This window comes from Protomyctophum parallelum, assembly GCF_964188405.1.
Source record: "Protomyctophum parallelum genome assembly, chromosome: 5".
Classification (NCBI taxonomy): domain Eukaryota; kingdom Metazoa; phylum Chordata; class Actinopteri; order Myctophiformes; family Myctophidae; genus Protomyctophum; species Protomyctophum parallelum.
The window spans coordinates 17,042,780-17,060,001 of NC_139702.1; the positions used below are offsets into that span (position 1 = coordinate 17,042,780).

The 17,222-nt window shown below is 43.9% G+C and overlaps 1 protein-coding gene across 1 annotated transcript in view; it reads left to right on the plus strand.

Annotated features, from left to right (window-relative positions):
- sec23b (SEC23 homolog B, coat complex II component) overlaps positions 1–17,222 on the plus strand; it is a 38,944-nt gene that overhangs the window by 9,547 nt on the left and 12,175 nt on the right. Inside the window, exons 5-13 of the mRNA XM_083765677.1 lie at positions 723–959; positions 5,475–5,551; positions 6,460–6,604; positions 8,832–8,990; positions 10,729–10,844; positions 12,467–12,590; positions 14,116–14,196; positions 14,335–14,424; positions 15,507–15,613. Coding sequence (XP_083621803.1) covers positions 723–959; positions 5,475–5,551; positions 6,460–6,604; positions 8,832–8,990; positions 10,729–10,844; positions 12,467–12,590; positions 14,116–14,196; positions 14,335–14,424; positions 15,507–15,613 — 1,136 coding nt within the window. The remainder of the gene's footprint in view (positions 1–722; positions 960–5,474; positions 5,552–6,459; positions 6,605–8,831; positions 8,991–10,728; positions 10,845–12,466; positions 12,591–14,115; positions 14,197–14,334; positions 14,425–15,506; positions 15,614–17,222) is intronic.

Consider the following 17,222-nt stretch of genomic DNA (forward strand, 5'->3'; position numbering starts at 1 on the left):
CGTTGTATTATTGAAACGTCACTGTACTTTATTGTTTACCATGTATGTTTGAGCTGTCATGGCTGACCAATAAAAGCCCTGAGTTGGAAAATATCCTTATATTGTGAGTCTGACATCATCCGGTTGAGTTACGAGGTTCCTGCTTTGAACCCTGGTCTCTTTCAACTCGCAGTTTATTGGTATTGCGTGCAAGCAGATAAATCATTAAACTCCAGTGGAGCGGATTCCTCCCTAAAGCATGCTCAAAGAATGACAGCGGGTACACAGTACACATTGCTGTGCATTCATTTAGTTTGTTTTTTCCGTTGCCACAGTCATGTTGCAACTTGTAGCATATCCATCGATCGAGACCTCTACAAGATATATGAATTCCTACGATCACCATTATGCCTCTTTAGGCAAGGCTAAGGCAGCCGAGTTTATTTCATATAAGCACACAGTCATTAACACATTCTGAACGGGAACCCATTTTGGTGTTAGCATCATGTTATGCTTTAGCTATTGAAAAATAGCAGATCTACAAGCTCATAGCGCGCCACCGAGTGGCGCGCTACGAGCTTGTAGGTCTGCTATTTTTGAAAACTGTCAGGATTTAGAAGAGATTTCTTTTAATCTGATCTCAGGTCAAAATGCATTAAAGAACCACCACTCTTCTGTGCGTTTAGAATCTGATCTCAGGTCAAAACGGGTTAAATTAAACACCCTTGTCCGTCCACACACAGCGCGGGCCTCCCACTCCGCTGGTGTTCCTGTACGTGGTGGACACCTGTCTGGAAGAAGAAGACCTCCAGGCCCTCAGGGAGTCCCTCCAGATGTCCCTGAGCCTGCTGCCGCCCAACGCCCTGGTGGGCCTCATCACCTTCGGACGCATGGTGCAGGTCCACGAGCTCAGCTGTGAGGGCATCGCCAAGAGCTACGTGTTCAGAGGGACCAAGGAGCTGACCGCCAAGCAGATCCAGGTGGGTTGGCTTTACAATTTACAATTTAGGCATTTATCAGACGCTCTTAATCCAGAGCGATTTACATTAAGCAAGAACAAAAAAGCATGGGAATACATCACATAAAAAGCATTTATCATGAAACATGCGTAAGCTAAGAAAGTAACAGTGGAATATCTATATAATGAAACTATACATACACTATACATATAAACTATACATATTTACTACTATGCTATACATATGTACTATGGCGTGCTATGACTATATACAATGCAATTATAGTGCTGTCTACATAACATGCTATAAGTCTGTATCAAATGCTATCTAAGTCTACAGAAGTGCTATCTAAGGGGGTGGGGTAAGTGCTATGGGCCATGGTGGAGTCTGAAAAGGTGGGTTTTCAGACTACGGCGGAAGATTGGGAGTGATGCTGCAGTTCTGACTGCAATGGGAAGTGCATTCCACAGTTTTGGAGCCAGAAGGGAGAAGAGTTTGGGACGTGTGGAGCGTTTTTAGTGGGACAGCGCTCCACACGTCCCAAACTCTTCTCCCTTCTGGCTCCAAAACTGTGGCTGTGGCTTTAAGCAACTAGTCCACTAGTAAATCCACTAGTCGACCTTGCAGCGGCGCAACACGGACCGAACGCTAGGGGGGGACATATAGCGGCGCCGCAAAGCGGCGCCGCCGAAAAATCCGTCCCCCCCGTCCCCCCCACCACCCTAGGAGAGGGGGGGATGGGGGGGTCTAACCACAAACGTGGGGTTATGGTTAGGGTTTGGGGTCGAACTACAGAGAGGTTGTTCCAGTGACTCAATGTACATACAAAACTGCGTTTTGGCACAGTTATTATTATTATTATGAATTACCTGGCTGTGATTCCTCCTCCTCCCCATTTGTCTCAAAACGTAAAAGTTTAACCACATTATCAGCAGCGCCTCGAACAGGTCAAAACTCACTGACCATCTGATCTGTAAGTTAGCCTATCCTATAAAATGTACAACACCTGGGAGGTTTTCAGGAGAGGATGTTTTAATGTAGTTTAGTTCAACCCATGCAACTCGAGAGGAAAGAAAAACCTGCAGCGCCTTACCTGGTCTTGACAGTTAATAGCGGTGTCGATCTCCTCCTTTCCCCAAATCCCCCAAAATAATAATATAATTCCCAAAGTGGGGTCCGGGGACCCCCAGAGGTACAACTACATGATAGTTTGTGGCATGTCATGTGGACGCTCTCAGTTTTTTTAATTAACATTGATTATCAATTGGAGTCCCACCGCTAGAAATGGTTAAAATAGGGTCCGTCCGAGCTGTATAAATCTTCTCTTATGGGGGTCCTTCTCTTCTCTTCAAATGGGGGGGGTCCGCAGGATAATACGTGTCCATTTGGGGGTCCTTGACATGAAAAGGATAAAGTAAATCCATTCATCTATTGATCGTCTGACGGTGCCAAAGTGGTGCGTGACACCAAAAGTGGTGTCCTATTGAATTCTGTTCCTGTATTATTAGAATCATTACAGAGTGCAAAGCACATTGGGTCACTGATTGCGGTGTAACAACTCCCAACTTCCGAAAGTTGAGAGAACGGGCCAAACCATTTTGGGATTTAAACAGGGGTGGATCAAATATATGCTTCAAAATATATCGCGTTTATGAACGCAGGATTTCAAAAGTATTACTCCTAAGATAACTTTGGAGCCAGGGGGGGACCCCCCCAGCCAGGGGGGACCCACTAACACATCTGGGGGGGACCAATGTGAGGCTGGCAGGGGACGAAACCCCTCCGTCCCCTACCCTATTGCGCCCCTGCGACCTTGTTGGTACTAGTTGATGTAGGCCTCAAGATCAGCTAGAATGCTGTATTATAGTCACCAATGTACACCGTTTTTAAATGTACAAATATTATTAAAAAAAGAAAACCTAGTAAAAATCATTAGAAGAATTCTTGCTCAAATGTGAATCTCGATTTTTCCTCCGCAAGAATTGAGATTGAGATTCTCACACGATTCTAATTTTTTTTGACAAATATTGTCTTTGGTCTGTCTAGTGGCTGAACATTAACTACATTTAAAACGTGTCACCTGGAGCCAGAACTACTGTGGCAATGAACAGACAACATCAAAGCGCTCCACTTAAACCTCTCTTAAAGGTTTTATGACATTAATTTTTTTTCTTTTAGGTTTTATGACCTCAATTACACCCAAAAAACCTGAACTTTGGGCCTTTTGAGCTACAATGAAAACAGGCAACACAGTGAAACAGTGACATCTGCTGGCAAATCCCATTGACATATATGGGATTTGCAGTAAGTGATGTCACTTACTGCCGGCAAATCAGAGCACCTGTTTGAGCCAGAAAACCCCAGATCACAGAAAATCTACTGAATGTTAAAAGTTCATGTTTTTTGGGTGCAATTGAGATTAGAAAACCTAAAAAAAACAAGAACAATTCCAAAACCTTTTTTTTAATGTCACAATCCCTTTAAGCCCCAAACCACACCAGTTGCAAAACTCCTTGCAACTAGTCACAACTTCCGGTTCACGCGGGGTCTTCTTCGCGGCTTGTAGATCTGTTATTTTCACTAGTTTGGGTCCCTGCCGTCACCGTCCCCGGGCAAACGTCTAATTTCTCTTTTGGGTCTCGTCCTGAGAGGGTTTGTGAACCACTGGATTAAATTACGTTTTTCCATGTCGATTACTTGATATAAGAAAAGAACAAACAGTAACGTATACGTACATATTTTTTTGGTCGATTGCCCCGGCCCTACTACTGTACGCACTATGTATGACGATGAAAGGGAATATTAGTAGATGCTTTTCAAAGAAAGTAGAGCATGTACGTTAGATCTGATAAACAGGTATACAGAAGAGAGAGAGAGAGAGAGAGACAAAACGCTGTTAATGTCGCTCCCACGGTGTGTGCGTGATTTATTAACACAAGATCATTGTGTCGACGGTCCCATAAACCTCTCCAACCCCCAGGTGGTTGAATCCTGACAATGCGTTGTTGTTGTATCGTCTGTAGACCAACATCTAGGTCGTGGCACAGAAACGGTGAAACGTGACGGGCGTTTCCCTGTGGACTAGAGGGAGTTCTGTCTGTCTGTACGTTTCCCTGTGGACTAGAGGGAGTTCTGTCTGTCTGTGCGTTTCCCCGTGGACTAGAGGGAGTTCTGTCTGTCTGTACGTTTCCCCGTGGACTAGAGGGAGTTCTGTCTGTCTGTACGTTTCCCTGTGGACTAGAGGGAGTTCTGTCTGTCTGTACGTTTCCCCGTGGACTAGAGGGAGTTCTGTCTGTCTGTGCGTTTCCCCGTGGACTAGAGGGAGTTCTGTCTGTCTGTGCGTTTCCCCGTGGACTAGAGGGAGTTCTGTCTGTCTGTGCGTTTCCCCGTGGACTAGAGGGAGTTCTGTCTGTCTGTGCGTTTCCCCGTGGACTAGAGGGAGTTCTGTCTGTCTGTACGTTTCCCCGTGGACTAGAGGGAGTTCTGTCTGTACGTTTCCCCGTGGACTAGAGGGAGTTCTGTCTGTCTGTACGTTTCCCCGTGGACTAGAGGGAGTTCTGTCTGTCTGTACGTTTCCCCGTGGACTAGATAGATAGTTTATTTGTCTCGGTCATGGTTTATCCAACATTATTACATACAAGGAAAAGGGGTTGTCATGATACAATTGACCGAAAAGGAAAGGGCTGAAGCCGAAGCTTATTATGCCCACCTTTTTGAGATTTCAGTAATCTCATAAGGAAAAATAAAAAATAAATAGAGAAATCCGCTTTCTACATTGCTGCATTTCTAATGAAAGGATTAAACACAACCATGTTGAAAGAAAAAATCAAAAAATAAATCTGATCAAAAAAGCTGGTCAAAAATCACTATTTCTACAACTTAGTGACAATTGTTACAATGATGATGATGTTACTAATAATAATAATTATTCACTTGTTTCTTTTATAAACTTACATAGCATACATAGCATACATACATACATACATACATACATACATACATACATACATACATACATACATACACGCACTCACACTCCTTTATACAGATAACGGTATTTACAGGGATACACATATATACTGTATAGTTACTGTTATTATATAATTAACACTTAGTTAAGAAGTTAAGACTAGAGGGAGTTCTGTCTGTACGCAGCGTAACGGGGCGACACATGAAACCCGAGGAATAACCAGGTCAAACTGGGATGATGGCACAGTGAGATATAGTTCAGCTTATTGTCCTCCTAGACGGCCATGCAATAATAATAAAGGTCAAATTACTGTCATTGAATATTTAGGTCATAGAGAACAATGTATACAGTATGTATGTATTCGGGAATGTGTTTATCAGCGTCATTGATGCTTTATTTTCTTGTAGCCGTTCTCGGTAAGCTGAGAATAACGTTTTGATGGGTTTTTGTGCGTGTCTGTCCGTCTGTCTGTCTGTCTGTCTGTCTGTCTGTCTGTCTGTCTGTCTGTCTGTCTGTCTGTCTGTCTGTCTGTCTGTCTGTCTGTCTGTCTGTCTGTCTGTGTGTAGGAGATGCTGGGTCTGATGAAGCCAGCCGCGTCTTCGGGTCGTCCCGTGGCGCCTCAAGACGCCGCCGCTACGTGCAAGTACGTAAATATCCTGTCCGGCACTTTAACCCCATTCTGACCTGATTCATACGAGGTTTCCACTGGACAACACACTGGTCTGATTATTAACCCATTCTGACCTGAGATCAGATTCATACGAGGTTTCCACTGGACAACACACTGGTCTGATTATTAACCCATTCTGACCTGAGATCAGATTCATACGAGGTTTCCACTGGACAACACACTGGTCTGATTATTAACCCATTCTGACCTGAGATCAGATTCATACGAGGTTTCCACTGGACACACACTGGTCTGATTATTAACTAATTAAATCGAAGAACGAACATAGCTTTTTCAGAAAACTGTCAGGATGAACAAGACATGTTTTTTTTATCTGATCTCAGGTCAGAATGGGAGAACCCCTTTTGGTGTTTCAACTAAGCATCATGTTATACTTTAGCTTTTGGAAGAAATAGCAGATCTACAAGCTCATAGCGCGCCACCAAGTGGTGCGCTACGAGCTTGTAGGTCTGCTATTTTTGAAAAATCGTGAAAATGCGGCGGCACAAATCTTTGAATATAATTTTCTTTCAGAAGACTTTCTTTTATTTATTTCGACGTCAGGCCTATAACTGTCTTAACCCATTTTGGGGCGTGAAAACCCCTTTTTGTGTTTTAAACATTGTTATAATTTAGCTATTGAAAAATAGCAGATCTACAAGCTTATACCGAGTGGCGCGCTATAATGAACTTGTAGATCTGCTATTTTTGAAAAATCGTTAAAATGTGCCTCAAATCTTTCAGAAAATTGTCATGATTTAGAAAACTTTTTTTTTTTAATTTCAACGTCAGGCCTAACTGTCTTAACGGTGTGTGTGTGTGTGTGTGTGTGTGTGTGTGTGTGTGTGTGTGTGTGTGTGTGTGTGTGTGTGTGTGTCCAGGTTCTTACAGCCTGTCCACAGAGTGGACATGAACCTCACGGATCTCCTGGGGGAACTCCAGAGGGACCCGTGGCCCGTCCCCCAGGGCAAGAGACCCCTCCGCTCCACCGGGGTGGCTCTGTCTGTGGCCGTGGGGCTCCTCGAGGTAGGTTACTGTCTGTGTCTGTACTGGCGCTGTCTGTGGCACACACACACACACACACACACACACACACACACACACACAGTAACCCATAATCCCGATAATGCTATCTCTTGAGTGATGTGTACTGTTGCTCTGTACACGTTGTGCTCGGTTCAAAGCTCAGCTGCTCTCTCCATTGTGCCTGAACTGTCCTGTCCTCTAGTGTCTCTGTGCCTCGCCCAGAACACGGCCTTTCTCTCCTGCTAAACCCTATAGCACTTATTACATAATAGATCACTCTAAGGGGGGGTGGTGGATCAGCGGTAGAGTGGCCGGATGGTAACCGCAAGGTTCCCGGTTCGAACCCTGTGGTGCTCCCCCAGAGTTAGTGTCGAAGTGTCTTTGAGCAAGACTCTGAACCCCTGATTGCTCCTGATGTGCTGGTTGGTGCCTTGCATGGTTTCCGCCGCCATCGGTGTATGAATGTGTTTTAAAATATAGCAGACCTACAAGCTATGAGCTTGTAGATCTGCTATTTTTCAATAGCTAAAGCATAACATAATGCTAAACACCAAAAGGGGTTCCCGCCCAGAATGGGTTAAATGTACAGTTCTTATCTACAGTACGACTCATAACAAAGGGTAAAAAAGAGGAGCTACAGTAACCAGGTGCCCAACGGAGATAGCAAAACGTGATCATGATAAAAAGGTGCTCGCACGGATCAAACACGCGATCAAACACGGATCAAACACGGATCAAACACGGATCAAACACGCGATCAAACACGGATCAAACACGGATCAAACACACGATCAAACACGGATCAAACACGGATCAAACACGCGATCAAACACGGATCAAACACGCGATCAAACATGGATCAAACACGAATCAAACACGGATCAAACACGCGATCAAACACGGATCAAACACGGATCAAACACGGATCAAACACGGATCAAACACGCGATCAAACACGGATCAAACACGGATCAAACACGGATCAAACACACGATCAAGACACAGATTTTTATACATAAAAAGTGCCCTTTTTATGTATAACAAAGGGTGATGACGTGTCACTTTAGATTGGTTAGGTGTTTGTCAAATGTCATGCGATTTTAGTCGTAATGGCTGATCTACAAGCTTGTGAGCTTGTAGATCTGCTATTTTCAGCCAAGTGTAAAATGACTTGTACTGGATCTCCTAGACTATCAGCCATGCGTGTCCCTCCCAGTAAACATGTCTGACTGACTGATGGCCCTGCCTTGCACACTGACTGACTGACTGACTGACTGACTGACTGACTGACTGACTGACTGACTGACTGACTGACTGACAGACTGACTGATGGCCCTGCCTTGCACACAGACAGACTGACTGACTGACTGACTGACTGACTGACTGACTGACTGACTGACAGACTGACTGATGGCCCTGCCTTGCACACAGACTGACTGACTGACTGACTGACTGACTGACTGACTGACTGACTGACAGACTGATGGCCCTGCCTTGCACACAGACTGACTGACTGACTGACTGACTGACTGACTGACTGACTGACTGACTGACTGACTGACTGACTGACTGACTGACTGACTGACAGACTGACTGATGGCCCTGCCTTTGCACACAGCAGCCAAACCCAATTTAGTTCCTGCAATGTTTGTGTACTGTAGTTACACATCATTCTCAGAAACAACTATGCTGTTTATCAGATAAAACAGCATAGTTTACCGTCCTGCACATTCCCTGTTTGATTCTGAGAATCCTGTGTTGTGTGATAAAGTATATCACACAACGCAGAATTCTGTTTACCTGAAACTATGCTGTTTATCTGATACACAGCATAGTTTGGGTTTTATCCAACTCTGGTTTGTACAATTATATTTGGTAGAGGAAGTGAAGAAACTGGATGACAGAGATTCATATTCATTCAAAGATCATTTTATTATCATGATTAGTGAAATCTAAGATAGTGGTTAGCCTATCCTATGATTATGAACATATGGTCTAATGTATCGAGCATTTATTATCAAGACCGATAGCAAAACAATAGCCAACTTATCACTGGAATAGCTTCCTTTTGTTATTTTGTATCTCACACTGTTCTGAGTCAGTAAAATCATCAGTAAATCTCTTTAGGGTTAAATTAAGCATCTGGAAGGAAGACATTATGTTTATATTGACGGGGAGACAAACAGAGATCTTACTGTTCTCTCTCTCTCTCTCTCTCTCCCCCCAGGGTGCGTACCCCAACACGGGGGCCCGTGTGATGCTGTTCACGGGCGGGCCCCCCACCCAGGGGCCCGGCATGGTGGTCGGAGACGAGCTGAAGACCCCCATCCGCTCCTGGCACGACATCACCAAGGACAACGCTCGCCACCTGAAGAAAGCCACCAAGGTGAATTTATTGACATTAGTACATACATACATACATACATTCCTTTTTTTCTTTTTTTTACACTTTAAAACAAAGTTCATGTGGGCCCGCTCTCTTTGGTTTTTTTCTTATATCTATACATAATACACTTTCAAGTCCCATATTTACCAGTCTATGACCTTACAATAGAATGAGTGGCACCTTGTTCTACACGCATGACATTTTATTCAATTATTTATCTGTTGTTACGGTTTTCCTTTATTATCTACGCATATGTTTAGCTTGATGCAAGTCTCACATGATCCGTTGTTCTAGTTTTACAACTCACATGTGTGTGTTTTTTTATTTCTGTGGCGTTCAGTGTACTGCGAAGCCCCTAGTATGACTGACGTCTTGCACGCCTACTCCCAACTCAATTTTAGTTCCTGTGATGTTTGCTGTGCATTCATCACTGACAGACTGACACGTGCACATTCATCTCATACTTGCATTCCATTCAATGCAATTCATTTAGGGCTTATGGTAGGGGAAATAGCCAATAAGGAGCTTTTGAACAAAATAACACCTGGACCTCTTTGGTGGGGACGTAACGACTACAAAGAAAGGTATAAGAAAGCCTTTTAGTATGGAATTCTCCTTTAAACACTAACTGCACATTCCGTTTTTTTTTTGTTTCTGAGAATTCTGTGTTGTGATGATAAACAAAACGGCACAGTTTGTATTTTATCTAACGCTGTGTTAGCGATAGGGCTGTCCTATGCTTTGATTAGTGGTTAATGTAACCACCACATGGCATTAAACACGTTATAGCGTCAATCTGGTGTTTTGGATAATTTCAGATACAATTGTACAAAAACACAAGATAAAATCATTAATGTTATCTTGTGTTTTTGTACTCGGAAGAATGCATATAAAAGTGCACACAGACCCGCACACCGTCTGCGTTTCAATACGAACTTTATTTTATAGGCAACGTTTTGGTCAAAGACCTTCTTCAGGCATCTGGAACGTCCAAAATGTTTCTTGTTGTGTCTTTGTGTGCATTCTTCTGAGTACATTGAGCCCTGCCTTACGCACGCGCCTCAGAGCATGCAGGTGTGCATAAGACTGTGTTGCCTATCTTGTGTTTTGTACAGTTTTATCCAGTGTTGTTTTTGGCAGCAAATTGCTATTTTAGTTTAGTCATAGTCTTTGGACTGAAACTTCATTTAGTTTTAGTCACATTTTAGTCACCTGGAATGTCTTAGTGTTAGTCTAGTTTTAGTCGACTAAATGTCATGAGATTTTAGTCGACTAAATCTACAGGTGATTTAGTCGACAAAAATGTGTTTTGGTGGGCCTTGATGCCGTCGTAATGAGTGTTTTTACACTTGCTGAAAATAGACGATCTACAAGCTCACACTCGTTGTGAGCTTGTAGATTGGCTATTTTCAGCATGCAACCAAGTGTAAAATGACTTATACTGGATCTCTTGTCCACTAGTCCCTTCCTAACATTTTAGTCAAGTTTTTATTTGTCGACGAAATTGTCAGTATATTTAGTCTTAGTTTTAGTCATCGTAGCTTAGTTTTCATTTAGTTTCCATTTGTTTTTGTCAGTGAAAAAAGGTAGTCAACGAACATTTTCGTCTTAGTTTTAGTCGACGAAAACAACACTGGTTTTATCTGGGTAGAGGATTAGGTTGATTCATGTCTAAAATGATCCCGATATTCTAGTTTTACTAAACATGGTGTTATTTATGTCTGTGATGTCTGTCCAGTACTACGAGGCCCTGTCAAACCGCTCCGCTGTGAACGGACACTGCATCGACATCTACGCCTGTGCTTTGGACCAGTCGGGCCTGCTCGAGATGAAGTGCTTATCCAACTTCACAGGGTAATTCAATAATAATAATAATAATAATAAAACTTTATTTGTACTAGTCCTTACCCAATGTGAGATATTTGCCCCCCCTTGTGGCCGTGAAGGGTACTGCGCCCGGGCGCGTTTGTAATTGACTAATAAATAAATTAATAATCATTAATGTGTCAAATCAAAAAAAGGGCTTTGTTACGCCCTCCATATTCATATGGTCAATGCCTGTGTGAAAAGTGGGAGTGATTGGTGCAGGCAGTAAGGAGTTACGGCAATGTTTATGACAGACACACACACACAGACACACAGACATTCGGTTAATTATAGTATGATAGCACCTTTCATGACATGAAATGCAGCTCAAAGTGCTTTACAGAACAATGGCGAATACAAAAGAAAAGCAAGGCAACGACATAAAAAACAAGCAGTAATGCAATACAATGAGGACATGAATAACAAAAAAATAAAAGATCAATTAAAAGCAATGTTGTAGAAGTGGGTCTTGAGCTGTGCTTTAAAAATGTCTACAGAGGCTGCCTGACGAAGGTACAGTGGGAGCTTGTTCCATGCCGACGGCCCGTAGAAGCAAAAAACTGCTTCCCCGTATTTTTTTAGTGCCATTTTTTTAGGCAAAGCGAGCAGGCCAGCAGTGGATAGCCGGGGGTCCACCTGTCAGTAGCGTGGGGTCCACCTGTCAGTAGCCTGGGGTCCACCTGTCAGTAGCCTGGGGTCCACCTGTCAGTAGCCTGGGGTCCACCTGTCAGTAGCCTGGGGTCCACCTGTCAGTAGCCTGGGGTCCACCTGTCAGTAGCCTGGGGTCCACCTGTCAGTAGCCTGGGGTCCACCTCTGCTTTCTATGTCAGTAGCCTGGGGTCCACCTCTGACATGAGACTAATTAATTAGAGCGACAGAGAGAGAGAGGAGTGTGTGTGTGTGTGTGTGTGTGTGTGTGTGTGTGTGTGTGTGTGTGTGTGTGTCAACTTAACAAAGGTGCAGACGATCAGAAATCAGCAGAGAGTGATCGACGTTTGCGCTACTCTATGCCGCATTGAAATGGACTCTGTTCCAGACTTTGTTTTTCTCCCTGGAAATAAAAACGTCTGTTTTTCCGAGGCTAGTCAGTCAGTCAACACGACGACACTGTTTCTCAACCAGGGGGGGGGGGGGGGGGGGGGATGTTTTTAAAAATATTTAAGAGCGTCTGCTAAATGCCTTACATTGGAAGACATCTTAAAAATCAATTCTAAATCAGGCTTTAGGTTCTCTAAACTTCACGTGGCGAGCCAGCCTGTGACACGATAAGTGTGACATAATAACACAACGTCACTGTGTCAAGTGTTCGTTTTCACAAACAAAGCTTTTAAGTCTTTCATAAATGTGAGCTTTTGTCGTGGCTTTGGGTGTGTGTGTGTGAGTGAGGGAGATTCCTATGTTAAATAAGTCGCTGTGTTTGGAACACCTGCCCGAAGGTTTTATTTACCTGCCAGAGGCCGGTATGGCAACCCTCGGTGAGTCAACGCCTGGATATGTTATTCTTCTCAGGGGCCACATTGGGATGTATGACTCTCAGACTAAACATGTCGTTGTTCTGTATGTCCTCAGGGGCCCTTTGTATTAAATGTGTTCTTGTGTTGTGTTCTCAGGGGCCACATCGTGATGGGTGACTCCTTCAACACCTCCCTCTTCAAGCAGACCTTCCAGCGCGTCTTCAGTAAAGATTACCAGGGAGAGTTCCGCATGGCCTTCGGGGCCACGCTGGAGGTCAAGGTGACGACCCGCAGCTTTCACTTAACCTACATGTCGTGTGCAAGATTGGTTCTAATCGGGGCACGGTGGCACAGTTGGTAGTGCTGTCGCCTCACAGCTAGAAGGTCCTGGGTTCGATTCCCGCTCGTGATGCTGTGGGTGCTGGCGGCGTGTTTCCTCCTCCGCGTCATCAGTGCCCATACCCGAAGGCGGGGTTGGCGAAAGGGCCTTTCTGTGTGGAGTTTGCATGTTCTCCCCGTGTCCCCTAGGGTAGGTACCCTCACATGTTCTCCCCGTGTCCCCTAGGGTAGGTACCCTCACATGTTCTCCCCGTGTCCCCTAGGGTAGGTACCCTCACATGTTCTCCCCGTGTCCCCTAGGGTAGGTACCCTCACATGTTCTCCACGTGTCCCCTAGGGTAGGTACCCTCACATGTTCTCCCCGTGTCCCCTAGGGTAGGTACCCTCACATGTTCTCCCCCGTGTCCCCTAGGGTAGGTACCCTCACATGTTCTCCCCGTGTCCCCTAGGGTAGGTACCCTCACATGTTCTCCCCGTGTCCCCTAGGGTAGGTACCCTCACATGTTCTCCCCGTGTCCCCTAGGGTAGGTACCCTCACAAAAAACATGCAGTAATCCTGGTCACTAAACTGCCTCCCCCTGGCCAGCCGGGGCGCCTGATGGAGGGGAAAGGAACTGGTTGGAATAACGTGTTCCTTCCACGCGCTACGTCCAACCAGGGAAACTCCCCCCTGTCAGCTGTAAAGGAGCAACTTGGACACTCAGGCATGAAGGAAGCATGAGTTCAAGTCCGTTGCTCTCCCCTTGTCCCCCATATATGGGGACTAGGTTGGTCTCCCCTTGTCCCCCATATATGGGGACTAGGTTGGTCTCCCCTTGTCCCCCATATATGGGGACTAGGTTGGTGGAGGGTGTGTAGAGCCCAGGATCACATTAGATGATTGACACAGGGGTGAAAAATGGGTTACAAAATCGTGGGATAAAAAATATATAAGAAAAAAAAAGATTGGTTCTAATCTAAATATCGGTTTCAATATATTCTTATAGTTATATTATTCTTCTAATTGGAGCCGTATTGAATAATAATAGATTATACTCATAGTGGATTGGCAGTGCTATGTCCTGTTAATCTCATTCACCGTATATGCGAACTGATACTCCGTTAGCAAGTCGTAATCGGAGTTATACACCGAGTTAATGGCATTCAGTTCAGTTAGTACTTATCTTATTGAGTAAAAATATGTACAGCTATACAGGAGGTGTCAGCGGGTCGTCCAATGACCCCCCTGGGAGACTCCGAACGCCACGTCGCCTCCAATGAGTCGGTCGGTGCCTCGTGTGGTAGCGCGCCACCGTCGGCGTGTGAAATGTGGGAAGTCGACTGTTGGTCGCTTCACCTCCCAACGTATGAATGAATGAATGAACCCATTGTAAAGCGCTTTGAGCACTTTGAGCGCTTTGAGAAAAGCAGCTATAATAAAAATGCAATTAATTGATTATAAAATGTATTGTGTGTTTTGTGTGCAGACGTCTCGGGAGCTGAAGGTGTGCGGGGCCATCGGACCGTGCGTCTCCCTAAACGCTAAGGGTCCCTGCATCTCGGAGAACGTGAGTCACCGTCACATTCCTTCCTTCCTTCTCACAAACGACCAACTGTACTCACTGGCATATTTATGTATCTCTCTGCTCTGTGTAGGAGATGGTTGTCTGTCAACTGTACTCACTGATATATTTATCTCTGTGTAGGAGATGGGTGTCGGCGGGACCAGCCAGTGGAAGATATGTGGGCTGGACTCCTCCACTACTTTGGCCATGTACTTTGAAGTGGTGAACCAGGTAAAAAACACACAAAGATGTACATCATCGTTATATAGCCTTATCTTTGTAAGCTCGTCTGAGAAGTTATCTTGCATTTTCAGGTTGTTCTTTATCTATTTTATCAAAAAATCCAGTTATAATATTATGTGACCAGATTTGACTGAGCCTGCCAAATAACAGCTTTTCACCAGAGGAGAAAATCCTTATTTTTATCCTTTTTATCCAAAATGAGTTAATAGCACAGGCAGACTCTTCACATACTAGAGCATGTCTGAAATGAGTGTCAGAGCTGAAATCGACATTTAAATATGAAATAAATCCTTAAACATGTAGCTAGGTGTAATGTTAGAGACCACAGAAGACATGTAAATATGAAATAAATGCTTAAACATGTAGCTATAGGTGTAATGTTAGAGACCACAGAAGACATGTAGATATGAAATAAATGCTTAAACATGTAGCTATAGGTGTAATGTTAGAGACCACAGAAGACATGTAAATATGAAATAAATGCTTAAACATGTAGCTAGGTGTAATGTTAGAGACCACAGAAGACATGTAGATATGAAATAAATGCTTAAACATTTAGCTAGGTGTAATGTTAGAGTCCACAGAAGACATATATGAAATAAATGCTTAAACATGTAGCTATAGGTGTAATATTAGAGTCCACAGAAGACATGTAAATATGAAATAAATGCTTAAACATGTAGCTATAGGTGTAATGTTAGAGACCACAGAAGTGAACCTTTTCAAGCCTGTTTTCTCAACTCGCTGTTTCTCTGCAAGACATTTACTCTATAAGCCATATCTCCAAAACCTGGTGGGTCAAACTGAACAACCAATATGTCAAATTGAAGCTATGATTCCCTGCTTTCATAGGACATGAACATTTTAAAACAATCCAATGGCAGTCCCTCAGTCCCACATTTGGTCACATATTGTTGATCTCTGCACACTGACAGTAGGAGGGTCAAAGAGCCGATTGTGAGCATACTGACTGACTGTCTCCCTTGTGTGTGTGTGTGTGTGTGTGTGTGTGTGTGTGTGTGTGTGTGTGTGTGTGTGTGTGTGTGTGTGTGTGTGTGTGCGTGCTGCAGCACAATGCACCCATCCCCCAGGGTGGCAGAGGGGCGGTCCAGTTCGTGACCCAGTACCAGCACTCCAGCACGCAGAAGAGGGTCCGCGTCAGCACCATCGCCAGGAAGTAAGACTCTGATCACACGGATGGCGAGGGGAAAGTTTCACAACTGCCATAAATTAATTGACTAAAACCATTTTAGCTTTAACCCATTCTGACCTGAGATCAGATTCTAAAAATGTCTTCTACATACTGACAGTTTTCATTCTGACCTGAGATCAGTTTCTAAAAATGTCTTCTACATCCTGACAGTTTTCATTCTGACCTGAGATCAGATTCTAAAAATGTCCTTCTACATCCCGACAGTTTTCAGAAAAAAGCTATGTTTCTATGTCAGTCGTTCTTCGATTTTTCAAAAATAGCGGACCTACAAGCTCATGAGCTTGTAGATCTGCTATTTTTCAATAGCTAAAGCATAGCATAATGCCAAATAGCATAACACCAAAAGGGGGTTTCCGCCCCAAAATGGCTTAACCCATTTTGACCTGGAAACGATTCTACAAATGCCTTCTAAATCCTGAAAGAATATATTTCCAATGATTTGCGCCATATTTTCACGATTTTTCAAAGATAGCACACCTACAAGCTCGTAGTGTGGCACTCGTGGCACACAAAAAAAAGGAAAAAGAAGCCATGTAGAACACAAATGTAGGCCTTCTGCTAAAGGCTACGTGTCAAAGCTGAAACCATATTGGTTACTTCAGCCGTAAGTAGAGAGATCTCATAGCCGCCAGCGAGTCAATATTGGCCTTGTTGAAAAGGATGTTTGCACTATAGATTCCATTGTGCTGCTCAGTCGACATTAAGGTCCCACACATGCGTGCGTCATTCACACACCTCCTCCCACACACACACACACACACACACACACACATACACACACACTCACCTGGCCTTCTCGGGTTCCACCACACTCCAGAGCCGTCTAATAGAAGAGTTGCGACATTGAGGGGGCACAAACCGAGCGCCGTTCATGCAGCCTCTGAACTGAGACGAGCTGGAGTTGGAAATACATTGTTTTTTTCAACGAGGGCGGCGCAAATAAGAGCTATTTTTCTAACCCATTCTGACCTGAGATCAGATTCATACGAGGTTTCCACTGGGACACACACTGGTCTGATTAACCCATTCTGACCTGAGATCAGATTCTAAAAATGTCATTCGTTCTTCGATTTTTCAAAAATAGCAGACCGAGTGGCGCGCTATGAGCTTGTAGATCTGCTATTTTTCAACAGCTAAAGCATAACATGATGCTAACACCAAAATGGGTTCCCGTTCAGAATGGGTTTAAGCATGTGTGCAACATGAGTTGACAAACTGTTTTAAAGTATTGTACAGTAACAACTAAAGTCTCTTGAATGTTTATGTTGTACTATTACTACAAAACAATCTAAGATAAAGGGATTTAAGATCATTAAAGCTGGGCTGTTGCCCTGTCAGTCCAATGCATTTCTGCCTATACTTCCGGTCCAGGACTTGTCCCAGTTGGTTGTCCCCATTCTACAATAGAAGTCTATGTAGGACTGAAGGGAACCAGTGTTGTTTTTGGCATCACATTTCTATTTTAGTTTAGTCATAGTCTTTGGACTGAAACTTAATTTAGTTTTAGTCACATTTTAGTCACCTGGAATGTCTTAGTGTTAGTCTAGTTTTAGTCGACTAAAATGTATTTTGA